The following is a 21,736-nucleotide window of genomic DNA, read 5'->3' on the forward strand; positions in this document are numbered from 1 at the left end:
ATGTATCATGTAGTCACAGTAGCAAAATAATTCTAGCTGTGTCAGGAGGGTGGTGCAGAAACCAGAGAGGCCATGCTTTAAAGGAGGACCCAGGCTCAGCCCTACGAGTCAGCAACTATGCACAGTACTAAAAGTGTCTTTAAGGATGGCATTTAATCTCTAACAGCTCCAGGGGTGCTGTTCTGATCCAAACTCTATAGACTGACTTCCCTCTGGAGTGAAATCAGCAAAGAATCATAGGCTGTAGAGTGTCATCCCCTCTTGTCTCCTTATTTACAATCTCTGTTAAACATCTACTGAAGCAGAAAAAGCCTAAAAATAAGACAGCAACGATGAAGCTGTTTCCGCTGAAATGCATTGCGTTAAAGAGGAACAGCTGTACACCACCTCCACCCAAGACAACAAGCAAGACGAATGCAGCAGACGAATAGCACATGTACAGCCCAGCCCTTCCCCTCAGCTCAAAATCAGCAAGTCTGTCAGATCAACTGGTCTGCTTTATCTGCAGCCTGAGTGTGTTTGAGTTGCCTATGTGCACTTCGGATAAGTTATTTATCAAGTAAACTAGTAGAGGTGTTCTTGACAGCTTCACACAAAGCTAAAGTTGGACTAAAGCTAAAAGCTGAGTCATCAGATTGAGGGTTTGTGTGCGGTGCAGTTCAGTATTGCCCCATTTTCACTGTCTTGCTACAGCAGTTGCATGTTTAGACATGACCATACTGCATATGTTTCCACTCTTTACTTCAATGTGCATTCCCAGCAAGAGATAACCTAGCTGACCGGCAATATTTTGGTCCAAACATGACAGTTGCCGACCTATGTTGAGCTGTCGTTATGCTAAACTGATGGTCACCATTATAAACACTGTTTTTAAAAAAGTAAGTCTTGTTATATTCAGCAGTCAGTACTTTAGTATCTGCTGTCTGACCTAAGAATTTGTGTGGCTTGGATTTCTAATTACTGTTTCAAGATAGGTGCTAATGCAAGCCAAACATTTACTGCTGCCGCTGCTGCTTCACATTAAGAAGCCAAAAACTGCTAGAACAGAGCTCCAGAGTACGACCAAAAATCTGTCAAGTGTGGCTACACATTTTCATTGCTCACATCGCTGTGCCTAACATTTAGCAAGTCTGCAAGTGTGTGTTTGTGTGTGTTATATGCGTGTGTGTAGCACTATTTTTTCTCCACCCACTTGCTGTGAAAACCCACCCCTTCTCTGAAGCAACATCACAGTCTTTGCCTTAAGGGAATACTTCACCCACAAAATGACCACTTGCATATCAATTAGTAAAGCTGAATTACTTTGAAAGACAGAAAGCTGCAAACATATTGATTTATTGATTGGATGTTTACTCTCACACAATTCATGCATTATAATCCAAGTCTCACTTTTTTTTATATTATAAAGCACGAGTTGTGTGAAAGTTTGTGAATGAATGTTTTAATATAGTTTTACAGTTGTTAAACGTGGTCCCCCAACCCATCAATAAATCATGCTGTCTTCCGTGAAGGTACGTGACATAAATTTTCTCCACAAATTCAAGGTTCAAGGTCTTACACATTTATTCATTTGCATATGTATTAAGACATGACCAATATGTATGGGAACTGACAAAAAACGTACTGCGATGTCAAAAGGCACAGTACAAAATTTCAAATGCACCAGTGAAACCAATGTTAGTCTGGAGCTCTGTGGAAAGCTTTATTGTGAAGCAGCTGCAGTAAGTGCAGCTTTATTTGTCACCAAGGTTAGCAGACAAGTGCCATCTCCTTGGTCTGTAATCAAGATATGGATGTTTTTCTGCACTTTACAGTTTAAAATTGTCCCAGTTATATTAAGGGAAAATGGTACAAAGCCATAGAAAACTGGACGGATAATAAACCTCAAGCGTTCAACTTGTCAACAAGATATCGCCTTTTGACCTTCCGTACTGCTGAACAGAAAACCATTCATGCTGTTCATGCGTCACAAGCTCTGACATGGTTGCTCACAGTCTGACACAACGTGGATGTCTCAACCATTGGCAAATTCAGCATGTGTGTAGGATGCTTCTGTGCCTTTATGTGTACACTGATGAACTTGTTTGAACAGGATGCGGCTGTTGACTAACGGTGTAGCAAAAAAATCAACCCACACTGTTTCAGTGGGCCTGAAAAACACACATCAAAGAGGAGGGAAAAAAGGCAAGACAGACGAAGGAGAGAGAAGAAAATGGGAGAAAGAACAGAGTTTTTTTTTTTTTAAGAGAGCGAGATTACCATGAACATGTACTTGGCAAGATTTTAAGGAGACAGCTTGACAATGCAAATTCAAAAAAATACAAAACACAAAAATAAATTACAAAGATGGTCAAAAACACAGAACGAAAGCAAAGAAAAAAATAGAGAAAAAGAATGAATAAAAGACTGAATAAGAGAACAGAAGCAAAAGCAACAGAAGACAGGAGGCTGGGGGATATATTTAGCAGCTCATTAGTCAGAGATGTCCTCTACTCAGCAGGCTGGTCCCTCAGATGAGGCCCTTTGGAAATCATTATGACTGCCTGCTGCTTCAGACAACCACACACATTTCACTGGAAAACAATTTATGAACTGCCTCTCAGCTCCCCAGCCTTAATGTAGCTTCCAAATAATCCTCAAGTTCTGGAGAGAGGCCCAAAAACAAAGCTTTGTACAATGCAAAGTAACATGGTGTTTTTAATCATAACTGCATAGGTTGTAACATTACATCCACCACATTAGCATGACAAATAACCATTAACAGCTTGCTTGTAAATGCTCTGTATATTTAACATGTTTTGTATTTTATCAGATTTGACTGTTGGTGCACCTGGTGCTGCCGGTGCCACCACTTCCTGCTTAGACATTAATTAACCTTTACCACGCAGCAACTGTCATACATGGAGGAATAAAGAGATGGTGGCCAACACACTACACACACAAAACTACACCAAAAATGTATTATCATATTTAGATAAAGAAATCTCTATCTTAAGAAAAATGTGAAACGCAGACACTCAAAACTCTTAAAATCTAATAAAATTGTCAATTAAAATTGGAAAACACAACCTGTGATAAACCTGGTTTTAGCAGGTGACAACGTGATCTCTTCCCTACTTGTCAAATTTTGCCGCTTGGGTCACTGGTAAGAAGGGGTCAGCTGTTAGGTTTAGGCAACATAACTTCTTGGGTATTGTCAGGGAAAGATCGCAGATGTTGCTAAAAAAAGGACCCATCTTTTAGTGTGAAAGGCAGCAGTGTGTCACTAAAAATCACCTGGTTCTGAGTGGCACAAACACAGCAACCAATATTGTTGTTTACTGGTCTCAAACAACACTCTACCGGGTCAAAAGTCTGGAATTTGTTTGACTATACTATACTGACGCCGGGTACGCTGCCCAAGGGGCATACATTGATGCTCTGGGAGTGAGAACAGGCTGCAAGTGAAGTGGCAGCGATGTGCAGCCAATGATAATCCTCGCCATATGGGATCCTTACCAAGCAATGCAACTGTCTGGTCAACTGTTTCGAGTGAATGAAATGGTCTTGAGTTGCCTGTTCGCACTGCGGTATCTGTTTTCATGGGGTATTTCTTTGTCTGGTGAGGCGCTTAAAGTTTCCCTTCAGGGTTTGATTGGGTGGGAGAGCTGTTAAGTGGCACGGGGTGAGAGCAGAGAGTGACGGCTCAAGTAATAAACACACAGGTAATGAAAGAGAAAGGCTGATGGATTCAACCAGACTGTCGCTAATGGGCTCTGGCCTCACCTGGCTAATGGCTGGAGCCTTAAAGAGAGAGAGAGAAAGAAGAACCGAGACATTATAGTGGCTGTGCTGTGCCCCATATACGCTCTCTCTCTCTCTCTCTCTCTCACACACACACACACACCCACACACACACACACACACACACACACACACACACACACACACACACACACACACACACACACACACACACACACACACACACACACACACACACAGTGAGTTAGCAGTCCTAATTGCAGACTGGTGATCTAGTGGAGCTCCAGCTCACTGTGGTTTGGCCCGTGGCTTCCAACACCCCCCTCAAAGCCCTCTTTGTTCTCACATTTCAGAAACAGAGCCAGCAGCCAGCATATTGCTTTACTCCTGCCTACCTGCAAACCGCCTTGCTAACAGGACTTCGGGGGACTATTCTGAGCAGTTAATTGCACAGGAACCATTGTTTCCCCCCTCCTCTGGCTACACTGTTTGTATACCCAGCCTATCAGGCAAACTTTCTACGAGGGGTGGAAACCAACAATATGCATGCAGACTCACACGCTGTGGCTTTTTATTCACACACACACACACACACACACACACACACACCATTTTGCTTGGCTAAAGAAAGTAAGAAGTTTCAAAGACTACAGCTGTTTGAAGACGCCTGCAGTAGGGCATGGCTCATTCAGATATTTTCCTCTGTGGTCAGAGCAATGACGCTATGCTACTGGAGTCTACTCTCTTATTAAAAAGAAAAAGGGAGTTGTCGAGTCTTTTCCTTGGGCTCGACTTTCGAGAAAAAAAAAACATCCTCTTATCCTTGGGTTGGTCCTGTACAGTGATGCAAGACCTGCCAAAACAAAGGGATCTGTCCGTGCAGTAGGCCCTCATCAGGTTGAGCAAAAATGCATTCAACTCAGGCCAAGAATGGACAACAATCGATTGCCAAAAACAAACATGAATCCCAGAGGAAATTAGAGAGGCAGCTCTCTGCTCCTTGTCTCTTGCTCTCCTCCCCCCTGCTCTTGACTTTACCCTATGACTCCACTTTTCTTCCAGGCCGGGGGAAGGCCATTTCCCGTTCTCACACAAGAACATACATAAACGTCACTGCCACACAGAGCACACAGCAGGCTTGTTTGTGGGAGACTTCTGGTCCTCGCTGGCACTTTCCTGCACAGCTTTAACTCAACTTCAGAAGACAATGGGTATTTAGAGGGTATCGTTTATCTGTTTAAGTGGACCCACAAGGATGGTCCAAGTCTTTTTGCCTCCTGACAACACCGGTACAGCAGAAAACACGGCATGTGATCATGTGATTAGACCCTCTGGCGCTTGGAGTTCCCATCTTTACACTGTCAGTTCTGACTCACTGTCTAGGTCCACATCCTCTAAAACAAACCACAAAGGCTCACTGTAAGGAATTGACACCATATTAGGAACTTAGCTCTATGCAGCCAACATCAGTGGGATGTCAGATAGACTGAGAAAAGACATGAAACAAGCGATATTTGCACCGTGCCCTGAAAAGCCTTCAGACTGATGCCATTTATCTTGTGCATACACAAAACCCAGAGTGCTGCTTTGTTGTTCTGTTTGTTTACTGGCACCCTGCCTGACTGCAGAGGATGTTTTTTTTTAAGCATGTTGCTACTTCTGGAAAAATGCCCTGAATCATTAACACAAATGTAATCATATGCAGAAATCACAAACTCAAATTTGAGGCAGCCATTTAGCTCAGCAGACACCCTGCTGGTAATCCTGTTTACAATGAACAGCTGAACAACAGATAAAAAGACATGGCTTGGACTTTGATTGGTCCTAAAAATACCTCGGCCCCAACAGGCTTTGTGACTACTCCCTAACAGAGCGTATTAACAGGTACAAGAAATTGTTTTGACCTTTCCACAGAGAACACGAAGCCACCAATGAGGAAGCTTATAGCTTTTCCTTTCTTTATGAAAAGAACTAAAAATGGGAGCAAACACTACCTTGACCTTTACTGTCTATCACCTTGTCGCTCCATCTTATTTCCCATCACTTAAAGGCCAAATTTCCTAATAGAGTAATATCCACACAAACCTTCATAGACCAAAAATAGAGGTTCAATGCAGCTCCGTGCTGTCTTGGGTGTTTAGAGCTTTTGCGCTAACATTAAAATAACGTACAGTATCTTTGTTTTTGTTTTGTTTTTAGTATCCATTTCTATTCACACCGCACACTGCTATTTGTATGAGTCTGGAATAAGCCTGTCAGCAATAATGAAATTTCATATTCATGTAAATTTCCAGAGCAATCTCCATCCCTGTAACACGTCAAGGGATTACCTATGTGAATAATGTATGCTGAGCAGGAGAGAGACGGAGGCCTGTGAACAGAGGAACTAATAACATGAGAACTTTAAATATGCCTCACCTATATGCTAATACGTCTAATTATAGATTTAATTTCATACTTCCATGCTGTAAATGCTGCAGTTCCTGTCTTGGTTATTTTTGCACTGTGATTGCTGTTATGTCTTACGTCTACAAACACTCCACCACTGCTGATTTATTTCAACTTTTCTAGGCTGTGTCCTCTGTTTTCTACTGCAATAAAGAGAACCTATTTCTTATTAATAAGCATTAAAGTGTCATTTTTTTCTGGTATGATCAGGACTTTGATCAGAAAAATACTCAAGCTTTTGTCTGTTACTTCTGTTATCAAGGAGCTACAACTCTAAATCTTTCATTCCTCATCATAAGTAGGTTCTGATGTTTGATAAAATATTCATACGACAGTGCCTGAGTTGGAATTGCCTGCATCAGGAATCCGAAATTCTGTGCTCAATCATCATTAAAGGGTTAGGGAAGAGGTTTATTTTAATACAGATTAGCTAGAATCCTTATTGTATACTAATGTAAGAGCAAACTTTAAGTGCTATATACCATTTTGAAGAGCCAAGACTGTTGAACTGTGATTCAGCATGAGCACCGCCTTGTCTATGTACTATGAGGAGGTAATTATGCTACAAATACACACCTATGACAGTGCCTAAAAATAATCTGTGTATTGTTATCAGCTCACTCAAAGCACTGCCTGGAATTTTCCATTACATTCCTGAAAATAACAACGTTAAATAATACCAGTGTCAATATGAAAACAAAAAAACTATGTAAAAAAAACAAGATTATTCTGATTGGGCATGTTATTCATGCTGGTTTCTTAAAGTATCTATTGAGACAGCAGGTCTAGAAAGCTTCAGACCAAACAGTTCATGAATCGTCTTTAAACAAGCCAGTTGAAAATAGTCCTAGTGTTGGAGAACTATCTGTCGTTTTCCATCAGTTGACTGGCAGTCTTAAAGGCGCAGGTGCATCATGGGCACTGGGAAAAAAATACTTGAGCACACATTTGTCCCAACCAACTGTCACAAACATAGTCACTAAAGGGTCTGTCTGTACACGGACTCACAGAGCGTTTGTGTACAACGGTATACTGTATGTTATGTGTGTATCATCCACAAATACCACGCGCATGTAGCGCACACCCAAACACATATACACACAAATACACAGAGCACGTGGGCTAGGGATTTGAGGACACATCTCTTCGGTATTGGTAGGCAGTGTTTGTGTGTGAGTGTTGGATGTAGAACGTGAGCGTGATACCAGCCCCTCTGGGCTCCACATGAATCATGTGTGTTACATAAGACACACAGAGAGAGACCATACACTTGGGATCAGCAGTTCCCTCCCTCTCCGCTGCCCATCAGCCCATCTCTCTCTCTCCCTGTATCCCTTCTGTTGCAGTTTCTCATGCACATTTATTTATTTAAGGCATTCAAGAAAGTTAATCAATTAAAGCCTTAAAAACATCTCGGGAGCCTTAAACCTCTCCTTGCACACATTTCCTTATTCACACATACACGGTCTGCCTGCCTCCTCTCTGTGGCAAGGACATCTGGCACATTTCACAAGCTGGCTATGTGAGGGGAGTGTGTGTGGGTAGGCATGTGTGTGTGTTTGTGTGGGGGGGAGGGGGAGTGGAACATTGGATGGCTAAAGTGAAAGGAAAGCTGGCACAAGTGACAGAGTTCAGTGAGTACATTCCATTAACACTGTATTTCTTTGCAGGAAACAAAAAGGACACGAGCTCTATAGGTCCTGTGGTGACTGATAAATATCTGTGTTTACTTTAACCTTTTGAAACCTGAGAAAATTGGCCTGATTTCTTTCAAAAACATGGGAAGAAAGCAATGAGCCATAAAAGAAGAGATGACCACAAAATTTGCAAGAAATTACCAGAAAATTAGTAAAAAAAAAAAAATTTAAAGTAAAGAAAAGGGAGAAAAAAAAGAGAAAGAAGAAAATGAAAGTTTATAAAAAACAAACAAACAAGGAAATGACCTGGAAAAAGTGCTTGAAAAAAATAGAAGAACTTTGTAACAGAATTTTAAATATGTCATTATGGTCAATTTAAATATAATTTTCCCTTCCTTTTTTTCCCCTAAACATTTTCCCTAGCTTTTTAAAAATAAGTTTCTAAATCTACTAAATTCTTGCAATTTGTGGAACATTTCTCACCAAGTTGCTCACTGCCTTTTTTCCCATGTTTTCAAAGAAAGTGCACCAATTTGCTCCGCGTTCAAATGTTTAAACACTTGTTAAAGGCATCTGAGAGAAGCACAAGGAAAGTGATGTCACTCCATGTTTCAAAGGGTTAACTTCCAATTGTGAACCCAATTTCCCTCCACTAGACGACAATCGATACGTTTGAAAACCAGATACCTCGAATTCAAAATTAATCATTTAAGATCATAACTTGATCTGAAGGTTGTTGTGGGGCAATAAGCAAAGCGCGCCAGCCCTGCTGAAAGCTATCTGAGGACGCTAAATGTAACAGCTGCTTAAAACCTTATGACAGCAATGTGACCGCAGACAACATCATCTCTCTGTTTCACTCGATACAGCAGAGGAAACAGTTGTGTCTCATTAGGGCAGTGAATGGATTTGCAGTGTGGGTGGGATTGAGGCAGAGCAACCTGACCGACCCAAGGGTAAAGGAAGCCAATTTAATCAAACTGACCTGCAAGACAGCAGGGGAAAATAACCTCAATCAATTCACGAGACGGGCGAAGATGGCGGTCTAGTCGATGTGTATCATGTGGGAGCGGAGACAGAGAGAAGAGAGAAAAAAAATGTGTGTGTTTGTGTGTCTGCGTCTTACCTGATGCGTGACCATGAGGGAGCAGGGTGAAGAGCAGGAGAAGCACGGAGGCAGCCAGCCTGTGGGCTAGAGAGGAGGAGGTGGAGGAGGAAGAGGAGGAGGACAGGGCTCTCGTCTGAAACGCTACCATTCCATCGCACATCTTTTCCTCCGGCGACCAGCGAGAGTCCTCTACGGCTTAACCTGTCCAGGCCACATAGAGAGGAAGGGACAGCGAGGGAGGGGGAAGGGAGGACGCGGATTACTATCAACATTCAGCAAGGATTATGTAACCAAAAGCAACACAGAGAGACAGGAGGGAATAGAGTGAGAGAGCTATAAAGACCATGAGAGGAAGAGAGAGTGTCAGAGGAAAGGCCCTCTCTGCACGTCATCAAGTAGCAGCAGCTTTACCGATAACAACGTCACAAATGTGTATTTCCTCTTCTCATACAGTACTTTAAATGCTCAAACAGCATCCTGCTATTTAAATCACCCCCCAGGCAGACAGACGGCAATTCCCCTCGCTCTTTTTTTTTTTATAACCACCAGTGGCAGCAGCAGCAGCAGGAGAGTTCCTCTGATCTCCCCTCTATCCCCACTTTTGGCTCTGACACAAGATCTAACTAAATAAACCAGCCATTACACTCTGCTGTAGATGATGTAACGGGGAAACAGATCCCTGCTGCTGATGAGGTAGGAGCATTAGAGTGAGAGAGGCTAAAAGTGTGTGAGAGAGAGTCAGCGCAAAACCAAACAGTGATTACAACTGCAACTTTTGCAAAAACTCCTAATAGTCAGGAGAGGAGCTTGCATTTTACCATAGCTTCATAATCAAATAAGTACAGGGTCCCTACAGCTATAGATAAATTGGATGTAAGACTTTTTAAGACTTTTTAAATGCCTCTCAGGATTATATTTACGACTACAGCAGTACTTAGGGATTTTAGGACAGTTTTGCTCAATTTTTTTTACTGTAACATAAAACTTGACTGCTTTGTCTCATGCTGGAGATAAGCATATAACAGAATTGGGAAATGGCTGGCATTTTTTGGCAAGTTTTCTCAGTCATTTTGTGTTTTTCACTCTGCCTCAGTTCCCATTTTGCCGAGCCTTGTATGATTCGCCTTTACTGGTTTACTTTTCTGTGAAAATTTGGTTAAATACTCAATTATGATTGAAGTATTTTTACCAGTTACTTGGAAATTTGACAATGCAACATCAGAGGAAAAACTGTTCTAAAATCCTACTCCCTGTTTCTTAGCATTTTTATGACTTTTGAATGATCGATTTAAGACATTTTCATACCAATTAAGGCCTTAGTTTTAGATGAATGAATTCAATGCCTTTTAAGGCTTTTTAAGGATGCGCGGGAAACCTGAAGTAAAAGTTTAAGACTGCTCCCTTGTGTTTGGGCTGCAATACTTTATACATTTGTTAGCGTATTTGCTGTTTGGTTAATTTTGTCTTGCTTATGCATTTATAAACTCACATAAACAAAAACTTTGTAACAGGGATTCCTCAAATGCAGCCATTAAAGTGCTGTGATAAAGAGGGTACAGCACTTAACAGCTGAATGATAAACAGATGCCGCACCACCGTCTGCTCAGCTGTGATTCCACTCTGCCATATGCTGCACATTGTTATTAGCAACAGAGATTGATGGATACATTATATAAAGATAACTTCATTAAGTGCTTTCTGAAATGTCTGCTGTATTTTTTAGACAGTCATATGGCCAAAATTCTGTTTAAGCCCATGATAGATGTAAAGTATCTTTTATAGCCAATATCAGCTGAGGATATCAGCCTAATAAACTCCTGTTCTGTACCATGCGCCACTTATTACTGGCTGCTAAAATGTTTTTGTTCTATTTTTCTGAGTTTTTATCTACTACATGTGGTATCTGTTGCAAATGTCTGCAAAATACCTCAAATGTTAACGATAAATCAAACGCTGCATTCCCAGAACAGCTGGACAACAACAGAGAAAAGCGGGGAGGTGATGTAAGACACCTTTAAATCAGCGGGAGGACAAACACAAACATATGCACACACACACAAGAACGTCCCCATCCTCTCTTCACAAATCTCCCTCCATGATACCAACTTAAATAACTTCCTAGAAGCATTTGTTGTTTGATTGGGGGGGATAAAATGAGACATACACTATCATTACATAAATGAGATGCAGGTGCACATAGTCCTGGATATGTTGCTACAGAGAGATTGGGATGATGTAGCAGTAGTTGCATATTGTGTGGAACTAGCTTGCTGGCAGGCAGCATATCCTCAGGAGAGGGCAGAGGGCCCATTACAGTTACACCAGGCTGCTGAGCTAATGGCTACAGTAATGGCATGGCTGCACTTAGAGAGCCCCGAATTTGATTGCAGATCTGCTGCGTGGCCACTGGCACTGCCACAGATGGGCCGGAACTACAGTGATGAGGAAAGTAACTTTAAACACACGTGCACAAACGAGGTTGTATTTTGTAACTGTCTGCATGTGCTTTCACATTTCAGTGTCCTGCAGTACACTGTAAAATCTGACAAGTTGATTTTACTTTAAAAAAGCTAGGAAGCCAACTGCCTTGAAAAATATAAGTAAATATAACTATTAATCTTAATGTATGTTTACTTTATATCTAATTGTTAAGTTTACTTAAAATGTAGTTTTATTTACTTAATTTTGTGAACTTACTGCAACTTAAAAATGTTAAATTAAAATCAGTCTCTCTTAAGTTTTTGTCAACATCAGTAAATCAAGTTTACTGTGCTATATATCTGCACTCTGCCAGTTGCATATATGTCAGTCATATCTAAACATGTTAACGAAACAGAACTCATTGATCTCCTAACTTCATTGACAAAATCCTCTTTGTTAAGATCTAGTTATGTCAGATTAACTTGGTTTACTGAAGCTGTTGATGTTTAGAAAGAACAAGGTAATTTCACTCGTCATTTTTAAACGACTTCACAAAATTAAGTAAATACAGTTCAATTTAAAGTAAACATAACACTTAGATACAAAATAAACCTAAATTAAGATTTGTAGTTAAATTTACTTTCCTTTTTCAAGGCAATCGGTTTCTTAGATTTATTTAAGTAAGCTCAACTTGTCAGATTTGGCTACATTTTAAATGACCCAAGATCAGGATCATTAAAATTGGCAGAAATTTTCCAACATACACACAAACAGCAGGGCCCCTTATTTTCTGCTACCTTTCTGATGTCCCTGAGAGTAGGATGGAGGCGCATACCTGCATGTGGTGCATGCCAGTGGGAGAGGGTGACGTAAGCAGGATTTGGCAGGACAGTTTGGGCACTGCATTGAGCCAAAGGGCAGACGGTCAAAAACACATGCGGGGGACCTGTGCCAGCTATTTGATCCATAGACACTTTCTCATTTGTCCATGTTGGGATTGGAGCCCTGCTGCAATAGCCTGGGTTACAGAGAGGCCTAACATAAATGATGTTCTCGCCATATGAACGTCGTACAAATATCAAGGACAAAGAAAAGTCACAGACAGGACATAAAAATAACATGTGTTTGGTTAAAAGGCACTTGTTGGGATGTAAATAACCACTTGGGAAGGCATTTATAATGCAGAGCTGACCTCCTGAGAGAGCTGAGGGCAGAGTATTGACCGGCCGGTACGTTTGCAAAGTGAAAACTTAAGCAGAATTAGCTTAATTGCTTTCACACAAGAGCGTCTGAGAAAGGACAAAGTCATTAACTCTGCGCTAAGGTATCCAACAAAATACAGCATTCCAATTAGCTGCAACAACAAAGCTCGGGGCCTAAAAGGAAGTTTTAGCAGATCTTTTAATGCGCTGACTGTACGCTCATGCAGTTAATTGATTAATAACACATCAGGCAGTTTGACAGCAGCGAAAGCACAGAAATACTTCAAGTTTAGATGTCAACTTTCTAACTTGCAACTGTGTGGGCTTCCTGTCAGACACTGCCAAAGATGTCGAGCTTGACATATCACATTAAAGAACGTGCTGCTATTTTAAACTTCAGGAGATTTAGTTTGCATTTCCTGGAACAAAATTTTGTGTCAAACCATGTAAACAAACACTTCCTGTCGGCAGCTGCATGCAGATAGGTAACATCAGCTTGCCCAAATCACAGTCCAGGGTCTGTAGTGCCATTACTGTATGTATAGTCAAACAATGCTGGTCAAATATCTATCAGTATCTTTGCAAAGTCATTCTAAGTGGCTGACATTCAAACCAACACTGCACTGACTACTCACAGTATAAGTGTCTCTGGAATGAGATAAATCTTATCATGCTTGAAGCACCAACAGAAAGGCAAATGAAAGGAATACAAATACAAGGGGAAGGCAAAAAGTCATCTAGACTGACTTATCAGATTTGATTTTTTTTTTTAAACCATAATGACAAGAAACAGGACAGCCCATACAAACAGATGTTGCAAGAAAGGCAAAATCTACCTGACTTCAAACAAGAAACAGGAAGCAGGGCCGCCCCAAACAAATCATTTGCCACCACCAATTCATTTTAGATTTTTGAAGTTGGATCATTCATTAGGAGCGTTATTGTAATATATATACCATTCAGTTGTGCAGTGCATCACTCTCAGAGCACAGGGCGTACTCTGGGCACAGACAGAGCAGTAGAACACCCGATGCAGTGAAACTTGATCTTTAATTGCACTGGATCTTAAAGTTTGCATTCTCCACCTCTGCAACAGCTGCTCCTCTCATCCACTGATGTGAGCTGATCAGCTCTGATCGGATCAACAGATGAAATTATCGATCACCATGTCAACTTCCACCAGAAAAAGCCACATTTATGCTGCCTGTTCGAGGCAAGAATATCACGGTAATGTTTGTAATATCTGCAGAAATCAGGATGTTTGTCAATTCTGATATTTCATTTTAAAGCCAATATCTGCCGATACCAATGACGTACCGATATTACCGTGCATCCCTACATGTTATACCTTAGTTATTGTTTGTAAAGCACTGCCTGCGCATGTAGTATATGTTTCTCTAGAGATCGACACTGTTGTGTTACATTTGACGGCCCTTATGTCTCTTTTAATTGAGAGATGCCGTCATGCAGTGTATAATCACACACTGGACTGGCACGATGCCGCCGACATTTGGTTCTGTGTAAAAATGAAGTGGCGCTATAGAGAGGGGACTTTGTTGTGTCCCTTTAGCACAATCTCTATGTAAAAACGGCTATAGATTTTAATTCTGTGGGAAATACTGGGAAGGGACAGTGGATTTGTTTTTTCTTTGTATTACTTAATATCTTTAGGTTTATAACTGATGATTAAACAAACAAGCAATTGAAGATGTTACCTATCCAAAAAAAATTGCCAATAATGTAAATAATCATTAGTTGCAGGCTTGAATGACATAGTTAAAAATAGCAGTTGTGTTTTAGCTCATTTAACTAAGAAACTGGATGTTTTTCCAGCATACATACACTGTCTGTTTAGTGCTCCACTTGGGGAAAAAACAATGCAACTCTCCACCTTAGACAGCAGTGAAACAACCAGCCAGCCAGCAGGCTGCTACTGCAGTTTTTCAGCTGCCCGAGGCTCCTGGTATGCAAAGGGAGCCAAGGAGAGCAGCAGCGCAGGCATGTGTCCGGGAACAGAGAGCACTCAGTGTGCCAAAGAAACAGCCGGGAGGAGATTTCCACCCGACAGGCCCCAATGCTACTGCTGCTGGTGGAGCCCGCCTGGGCCTGCGGAGGGAGCCCAGAGATGTGGCTCTGCATGGCAGCACAGAAAGGACCCTTTGTTATGAAGTATTCTGTGGTGTTAAGCCCCAAAGCGCACGAGCATCCCTCTGTACTGCCGCAAGGAAGGGGACACGAACAGACAGAAAGAAAAAAGTGGAGAGAAAGAACATAAGGAGAGAGAGGTAAGATGAAACAAGAGAAACACTGTCATATGTTTTGTTGACAGTGGTGAAAGGTGGGGAAATCTGAGAATGGGACTGAAGCCAAACACAGTGTTCTTATCTGTGCTCACAAGATGTTTTCTCTAAGCTATGTTGTCAAACAGAAAAAGCCTCCGAATGCTGGACTGGGAGTTATAAACATCTCACTGCAGTTGCACAATGGGTTTTAAATTGAGAACCATTAAAGCTGGCCATTGTATATCTGCTAGCTCCTCTGTGAAGGCCTGAGAGAGTACAATGTGTAAAGACAAAACAAGTCAATTAGAACAATGGGAGTCAAATGAGTGATTGTGACGCTTTAAAAAAATGAAAAAATAAAATTAACTCTAATCATTTCGACAGTGAAAAACATCTTTAGGTTTGAATCAAGACATAAAAATGAAACACAGTCCAGCAAAATAAGCTGCCCATAAATATGCAGGCAAACACTGGGAACTGTTGATATCTGAAATCTTATTTACTGAATTTCTACAGGAATGTGGAGCAATGGTTGAAAGCAAACATCATACTGTTTGGTTCATTTTTATATTTGGTCACTTGACACTGTCCTGTTAGATAAAGTAGCCTACTGTTGGGACTAGCAGCAATAAACCGCTTTTAAGGTATACTGTGAAATGAAAGGTCATACTGTGTACATTTGCTTATCTATGAGTTTGAAAAACAAAAATGCAACTGGACAAAGCATCTCACCTTTGTTTTAATTATTTTAAAAAAGAAGGACTTTTTACACATTTTCCCACTAAAAGATGGTATCAGGTCTTCATTGTGGTGATAAAACATTTGCTCAACCACAACTAACCCTTGTGTTTTCATTACTTTAAGGGTCATTCTGACAACTCTGTAATACCATTATACTGTGATATTTTCTGAGATGGTTATTGTACTGTGAAAATCTCATTGCAATAGTCAGGACACTTTTCAGGGACAGTGGGTTTTATACATGTGGGGTCTCGATTCATTTACAGCAATCATAATTTTTAATCATTTTGTTAAAAAATAAGAACACAACTGGTTTTGGTAGGCAATGTTGACTAAACCAACTATCAATGTACTTTATAGCCTACATTATTGCTACAAAGCATGATAAAATAAAGTAAATGCGGCAACATCTCAGCTATTTTTGGCTGACACCAAATTTTGTCCTTTTGACTAAACCCATATCAAAGCAGATCATAACACTGAGATCACTCTTACCATAAAGGAGTATAAACAGTGAGGGAAATACATTATCCCCAACTCTCACAACAACATGTGGTGCACAACAATTTGATCAAAACATTGGTTAGCCCTACATTAGACACAGCACATAACCTATTTGCTTAGAGGGAACATTAGTCCCAGATGCCCTCCTCTCCCTGACTTCATAAATCTCTCAAATGTGTTTAATATTCGTTCTCCATCATCATAATAAACAACAGCCCACCTTTGGACTTCCCTGCCCTTTGCTGTGGTTAGGTGTCATATCTAACCCTTCCCAGCAAACACGAAACTCTTACTGGAACAAGCAAGGGAGTGGAAAATTGCAGTGTTAAGAATATTTGAGCAAGGCAGACCCTGAAAACTCAATAACACATCCCTGCAACTGCATGAAACGTGGTCAACTGGCTTGATGGTAGCTCTAAAGCAGAGTCACACGCTTCGACACGTGCAACTGTACTGCGAGCTATTTAAACAAAGAGTGTGGTGGGCTGCCAGGACTGCACACACACACACACACAAACACACACACACACACACAAGACAAAAACAAAGACAAAACCAGAGCAAACCCATTTTAACAATATAGCTACATGTACAATTGTTGGTCTTTGTTTCATTTAATCTCACGTTAGTACCACAGAAATAATTTGGATATTGTGCGACAACGTTTTTTTTAACTGTACATGAACAAAATGTAACAATACAGTAACGCTACAGCTGTTGACTGTTACAGGACTAACTAGCTGCTCGAGCCGGTTTCCTTGTTTTATTGTTTCGTTGAGCACTTTGTCACGCTAATAAATTGTATATGACTAAAACTTAAAACCACTTGGCTATGGTAGACTTGTCCAAAGATACAATTTACCGTAACAAATAGCTTATTAACGTTTATCAGTTATCACGGCTAGCTCAATTAACAACATACTTAAGCTAGTTAGTTAAACGCAAATTGACAACTCATTGTTCTCTTTGACATAATATTTAATGTTCTCCTAGCGTGGGAAATATGTTTCGTATTTTTAATGGCGTTATCAACAAATATAAACGGACGGAAAGAGAAAGACAAGCGCAAGAGATCTCGTATTGGCCTATGTGTGCTTAGCTTGCGAAAAAAAAAAAACAGACAAGACTCACCAACGCAAAGGTTACCAGCGCGAGCCCTCCTCTCACTGCTTCACAATCGAGGCATTAACGGTGGTGAAAATAGAGACACCCAAAACCAGAATGAGGCAAAATAACACCAAAAATATATATGTGATGTTTTCGTCGTTTTAGTTCCGTCAGTGCTGCTCTGTTGTTCCTGGTCCTCCTCGGCTCGCCAGCTCTTTATTTTAGGTGAGCGGAAACACTCGCAGTGAGAACTCTACCAGCTGCCTCGCTCTTGCGCGGTCTCCATGGCTACCTCGTTAAAAGGGCGGATCCTAATCTGTCAAGCCAACCACAAGGTTCGACTTCAAAATAAAAGCATCGAATTCGGTGGAGGAGACAAAGGAAATGGACAAAAAAAGGGAAAAATACATAAAAATTCAGGACAATGAAAGCCAAAAAATATCTTAACCAGACATAAAAAATAACATGCATTATGATGTATGTGTTTAAAAAGAGAATACCTTTATGAAAATGTACAGTTATAATGTGTGATTATCAGAAAGGCTGAGATGCCTGGATGCACTGATGGCATATCCTCATGAAAATATGAGGAATATCCACAATCACTAAAATAAACAAAACAACTTTCAGAGAGCCATTAATTGCAACAACAACAAAAAAAAGTGTTTTAATTATTTAAGTAATTTATCCAATGGACTGTACAAGGACAATTTAAATGTAGTTGTAAATATATGACAATAAATTTAAGAAATCTGAAATAAGAAATCCAAGAAACCTGATTAATAGGTATATGTGCAGGGTGGGGAAACTCTGAAAGTGGTGTTATTTTGGCTCTCGTCAATGCTGAAATTAGTTTGGTGAGGTTTACGTCTGGAATTTGGAGCCAATGGCAGTCATGTCTGTATGTAAATACCTGATTCACTGTGGAATGTTTTTATGTATTTTATGTATATATTTTTTCTATGCCCCTTTTCATTTTATTTTGTTGACATTATCTTGTTTTATTTTCTATTGGCATCTTTGTGAGCTGAATCCTTAATAAGGTTTGAATTGAATTGAACTGAATTGAATTGAAATAGAATATATGTCTCATGAAAATGAATCTTATCTACCTGTTTAAACACAACAATTAAAATGCTACAATACAAAAGAATAGTCTAAATTGAATTTTGGATATCTTAATGGCTATATAAATTGTGTGTGTGTATGTATGTATATGTATGTATGTATGTATGTATGTATGTGTGTATGTATGATTTTAAATGCACTGAAACACTGGTTTAGAAAAGTACTGTATGTATGTATTATTATTACCATTATTGTTGTTGTTATTATTAATAATGTTTTTACTTTCTGATACATTGATGGTTGCATGCTGAGCTATGTCTGTTATTTTTTATCATGCATTTTTCTGCTTCTGCTTCATCTAAAAAACATATCTGGGAGCACCTATAGCTATACCATCTGAAAAGATCTTACTGCAACTGCAATATCTCTGTCATCCCTGACAATTCACACAGAGTCTAGCTGGTGCTTTCACAAGACTGTTTCATTAGATCATCTGATATGTCTTTTCTTTGTAGCTGTTGCTGCTGGAGAGAGTACATCATCGCAGCCTGCATAAGCATTAGATGTACATTCGGATGAGTGGCGCATAGGTGATGGATAAAAAGACATGTGATCTGAATGTGTTTGTACAGTGGGCCTATGAGTATATTCCATTATGCACTGCACTGTATCTACACAATGTGCATGCACATAGACGATAGAAGAGAAAGAGTGGGTGGAATATTACTTTCATTCACTCTAGAGGGGAAAGGTGAGATTTCTCATTGTATCTGCAACCGCTGTTCACTCTGCACTGTAACCTTGTGAAACATAATGCGTCACTTCAAAGAAACATCAAAAGATGCAATTTTTTAACACCCCACATTACACCCTTAAGCATGTGCATATCTTAACATCTCTGTCCTAAAGATAGAGAGCATAAAACACTGAACCATTCATGCTTTTCATATATATATAAATATATATAATAGCTTGTTGATTTTTTTTTAACCCATTAAATACATGGGGCAGCCATGCCATCTAAATAAGGTTTATTAGAGAAATGTTGACTTTGAAGACATAAACCAGAGATGGCTTGACGTTAGAATAATGTCATCCGTATTATACAGTTATCTGTCTATCCTTCATCATCTTAGTAATTTTCAGCTCACATAGAAAGCAGTAGGTGTCTTTAAAAAACTGCACTCATTTCAATATTTAGCAAGGTGAGCCATCTTTTTGAAAGCCTATTGAGATTTAATATTCTATACATTATATATGGTTATTAAATTTGTAACAGTTTTATCTATGGTTTCCTTCTACTTTTTTATATTTGTAGTAATGTCCTTGAAATGTTTAAATATTCTGTCTCTATACTTGTTATGATTTTATTGTACTTATTTAGAAAATGGTGCAAAGGTCCACTCTTATGAATTTCATGCATCAGCTGTTGGCAGAAAGGAAATTCAAACTCCAGCAATGACTACAGACGTACTACTCTCAATGTAAAATTGTGTCTCAAAAAGGCACCTCAAAGTCCAAAACTGATTGCCATTAGTTAAAACTCTAACATATCATGTAACTGGCACAAACACAGGGCTCCTGTCAGATGTTTAAAAGTGCGTTTATCTAGCTGTTACTAAATCCACATTTACTTTCACTTTCTCCATTTCCAGTTAATGCTGGCGCCCTGCCTTATCTCTGCGAACACCCTCTCCTGTCTTAATGTCCCTGTTATGCGTATGAAAGATTCCTCTCGCTTCATGATCCCAGAGGGTTTGAAGTCCTGGCACTGGCCAACCAATGATTAATTGGATAAAACTCCAGCTAAACTCCTTGACATGTCATTGAGTCCTGTAAATAACCTCTGACAAGACACACACAGGTGTACCCTGGAGATAAACATGAGGCAGCTGAGCTCGGTGTCCTACCATTTTGCTCATTAATATGAAAATATATGCAGCAAGGTGGTCCAACTAATCAGATGATCTATTCCATAGGGGGGGCATGTGTTGTAAATGAGTTTCCTATCATGTACTGTTCTTGTCTTATTGTGTTCATGCTGATAATGCAAGGACATAGCTAATGTAAATACCATATACTGTATTAGGGGATCAAAATTAATTGTCAGGGACTGTTCTATATAAATCTGAGGAGGTGGTGTGACTTAATTTTTTTTTTTTGCTCTTCCTGAAGCTACAAAGATTTTTGACTTAGGGACTTAGGGAAAATACATGACCCTCCATCCACCATTACTTACTAGATTTAAAAAAAACACAACTCATCCTTTAATGGTAGAGTGTTAAAAGTTGTAAATTAAATCCTGGAGTTAAAAAACCTTGGATTTTCACTCAGCATTTTTTGTGGCAAAATTCTAAATGAGACATAGAATAAAGTGATTTTGTTAAAATATTACCATTTTAAGCTGCGATATATATATTTTTTCCCTGATGGAAGCATTGAATCCAATGTGTTCAAGGACTACTGCAAATATGAAAATTCCATTGTAATTTATGTTTTTATAGTTTATTGCTATGACAAAAAAAAAAAAATTTATTGCTGTTTGACAAATATCATCATAAACAGCAACAATAACACATATACACAGGGTAAGCAGTAGTTTGAACAAACACTATTCTGTCACTCCACACCGGTCAATTTCCCCCTAATTATTCAATATAATTTTCATGTACAGGCCCCATATTTTCCAAAATAGGTCCTGCCTGTTGTTCAGTTTGAAAATTAAATGTTTGTAATTGGCTATTTTGGTCATTTCACCAAACTAGTCGCAATATGCTCAATATACAAAGTGTTGGGTTCAGTGTCAACACTGCACCAAGTACTTTGTCGAGGAATGTTATTATTTTTTCCCATAAAGTCCTCATTATTTGGCATTCATACAGCATGAGCACAAATGTGCCTCTGTTCATTTCACATCTCCAGTATTTGTTTTGCCATCTCACAGAGTGTCCAGTAAGACCTATGAATGATACTATAAGTAATTCACAGAGTCTGTACTTCTCTTAATGTCTTACACCAGGACCCAGTAATTTCCTTCCACCTCTCATTGTCTGTCTCCCAATTTTGGCAATTTTTTAAAGAAAACATGGTTTGTACAGCATGTTTTTAGAAAAGAATGGTGGTAAAATAAAATACAGCCATTTTAAATTGTATGCCCCTCTCCTACACCAATAAACATAAGTCAACAATAAACATAAGTCCCTCCCCAGAGCTTAAAAAATATTTAAAATGTCTTACCTTTTTTAACCTCCCTCCCGTCTCATAAATAACGAACAGTCCCTTATTTATGTTCAGGTAGGTCTTCTTAACGTTTCAAGCGTCCCCAAGTCTCGATTTTCTGTGCCAATCCTGACATCTAGTGTCTGCTTCACCTTCCTACATGCATGTAAAGGTTCATGAGTCGGTCATATTTATCGGCTAATTAATAATTCTTATTAAATTAGAAGTCCCATCTCGTTTTATCTCATACGTCAA

General features: G+C 39.6%; 1 protein-coding gene across 2 annotated transcripts in view; it reads right to left on the reverse strand.

Annotated features, from left to right (window-relative positions):
- The window catches only part of susd6 (sushi domain containing 6), a 47,126-nt gene extending 25,390 nt beyond the window's left edge, over positions 1–21,736 (reverse strand). The window contains exons 1-2 of one of the 2 annotated variants that reach the window (XM_088089302.1): positions 21,500–21,736; positions 8,956–9,138 (exon numbers count right to left, since the gene is read on the reverse strand). In XM_088089302.1, coding sequence (XP_087945428.1) covers positions 8,956–9,097 — 142 coding nt within the window. In that variant the 5' untranslated portion in view covers positions 9,098–9,138; positions 21,500–21,736. Of the gene's footprint in view, positions 1–8,955; positions 9,139–17,218; positions 17,475–21,499 lie in introns of those variants that run through there. The other variant, XM_042503103.2, reaches the window with a different exon arrangement.

Source organism: Plectropomus leopardus, chromosome 16, assembly GCF_026936395.1.
Source record: "Plectropomus leopardus strain MGB_pleo_1.0 chromosome 16, ASM2693639v1, whole genome shotgun sequence".
Taxonomy (NCBI): domain Eukaryota; kingdom Metazoa; phylum Chordata; class Actinopteri; order Perciformes; family Serranidae; genus Plectropomus; species Plectropomus leopardus.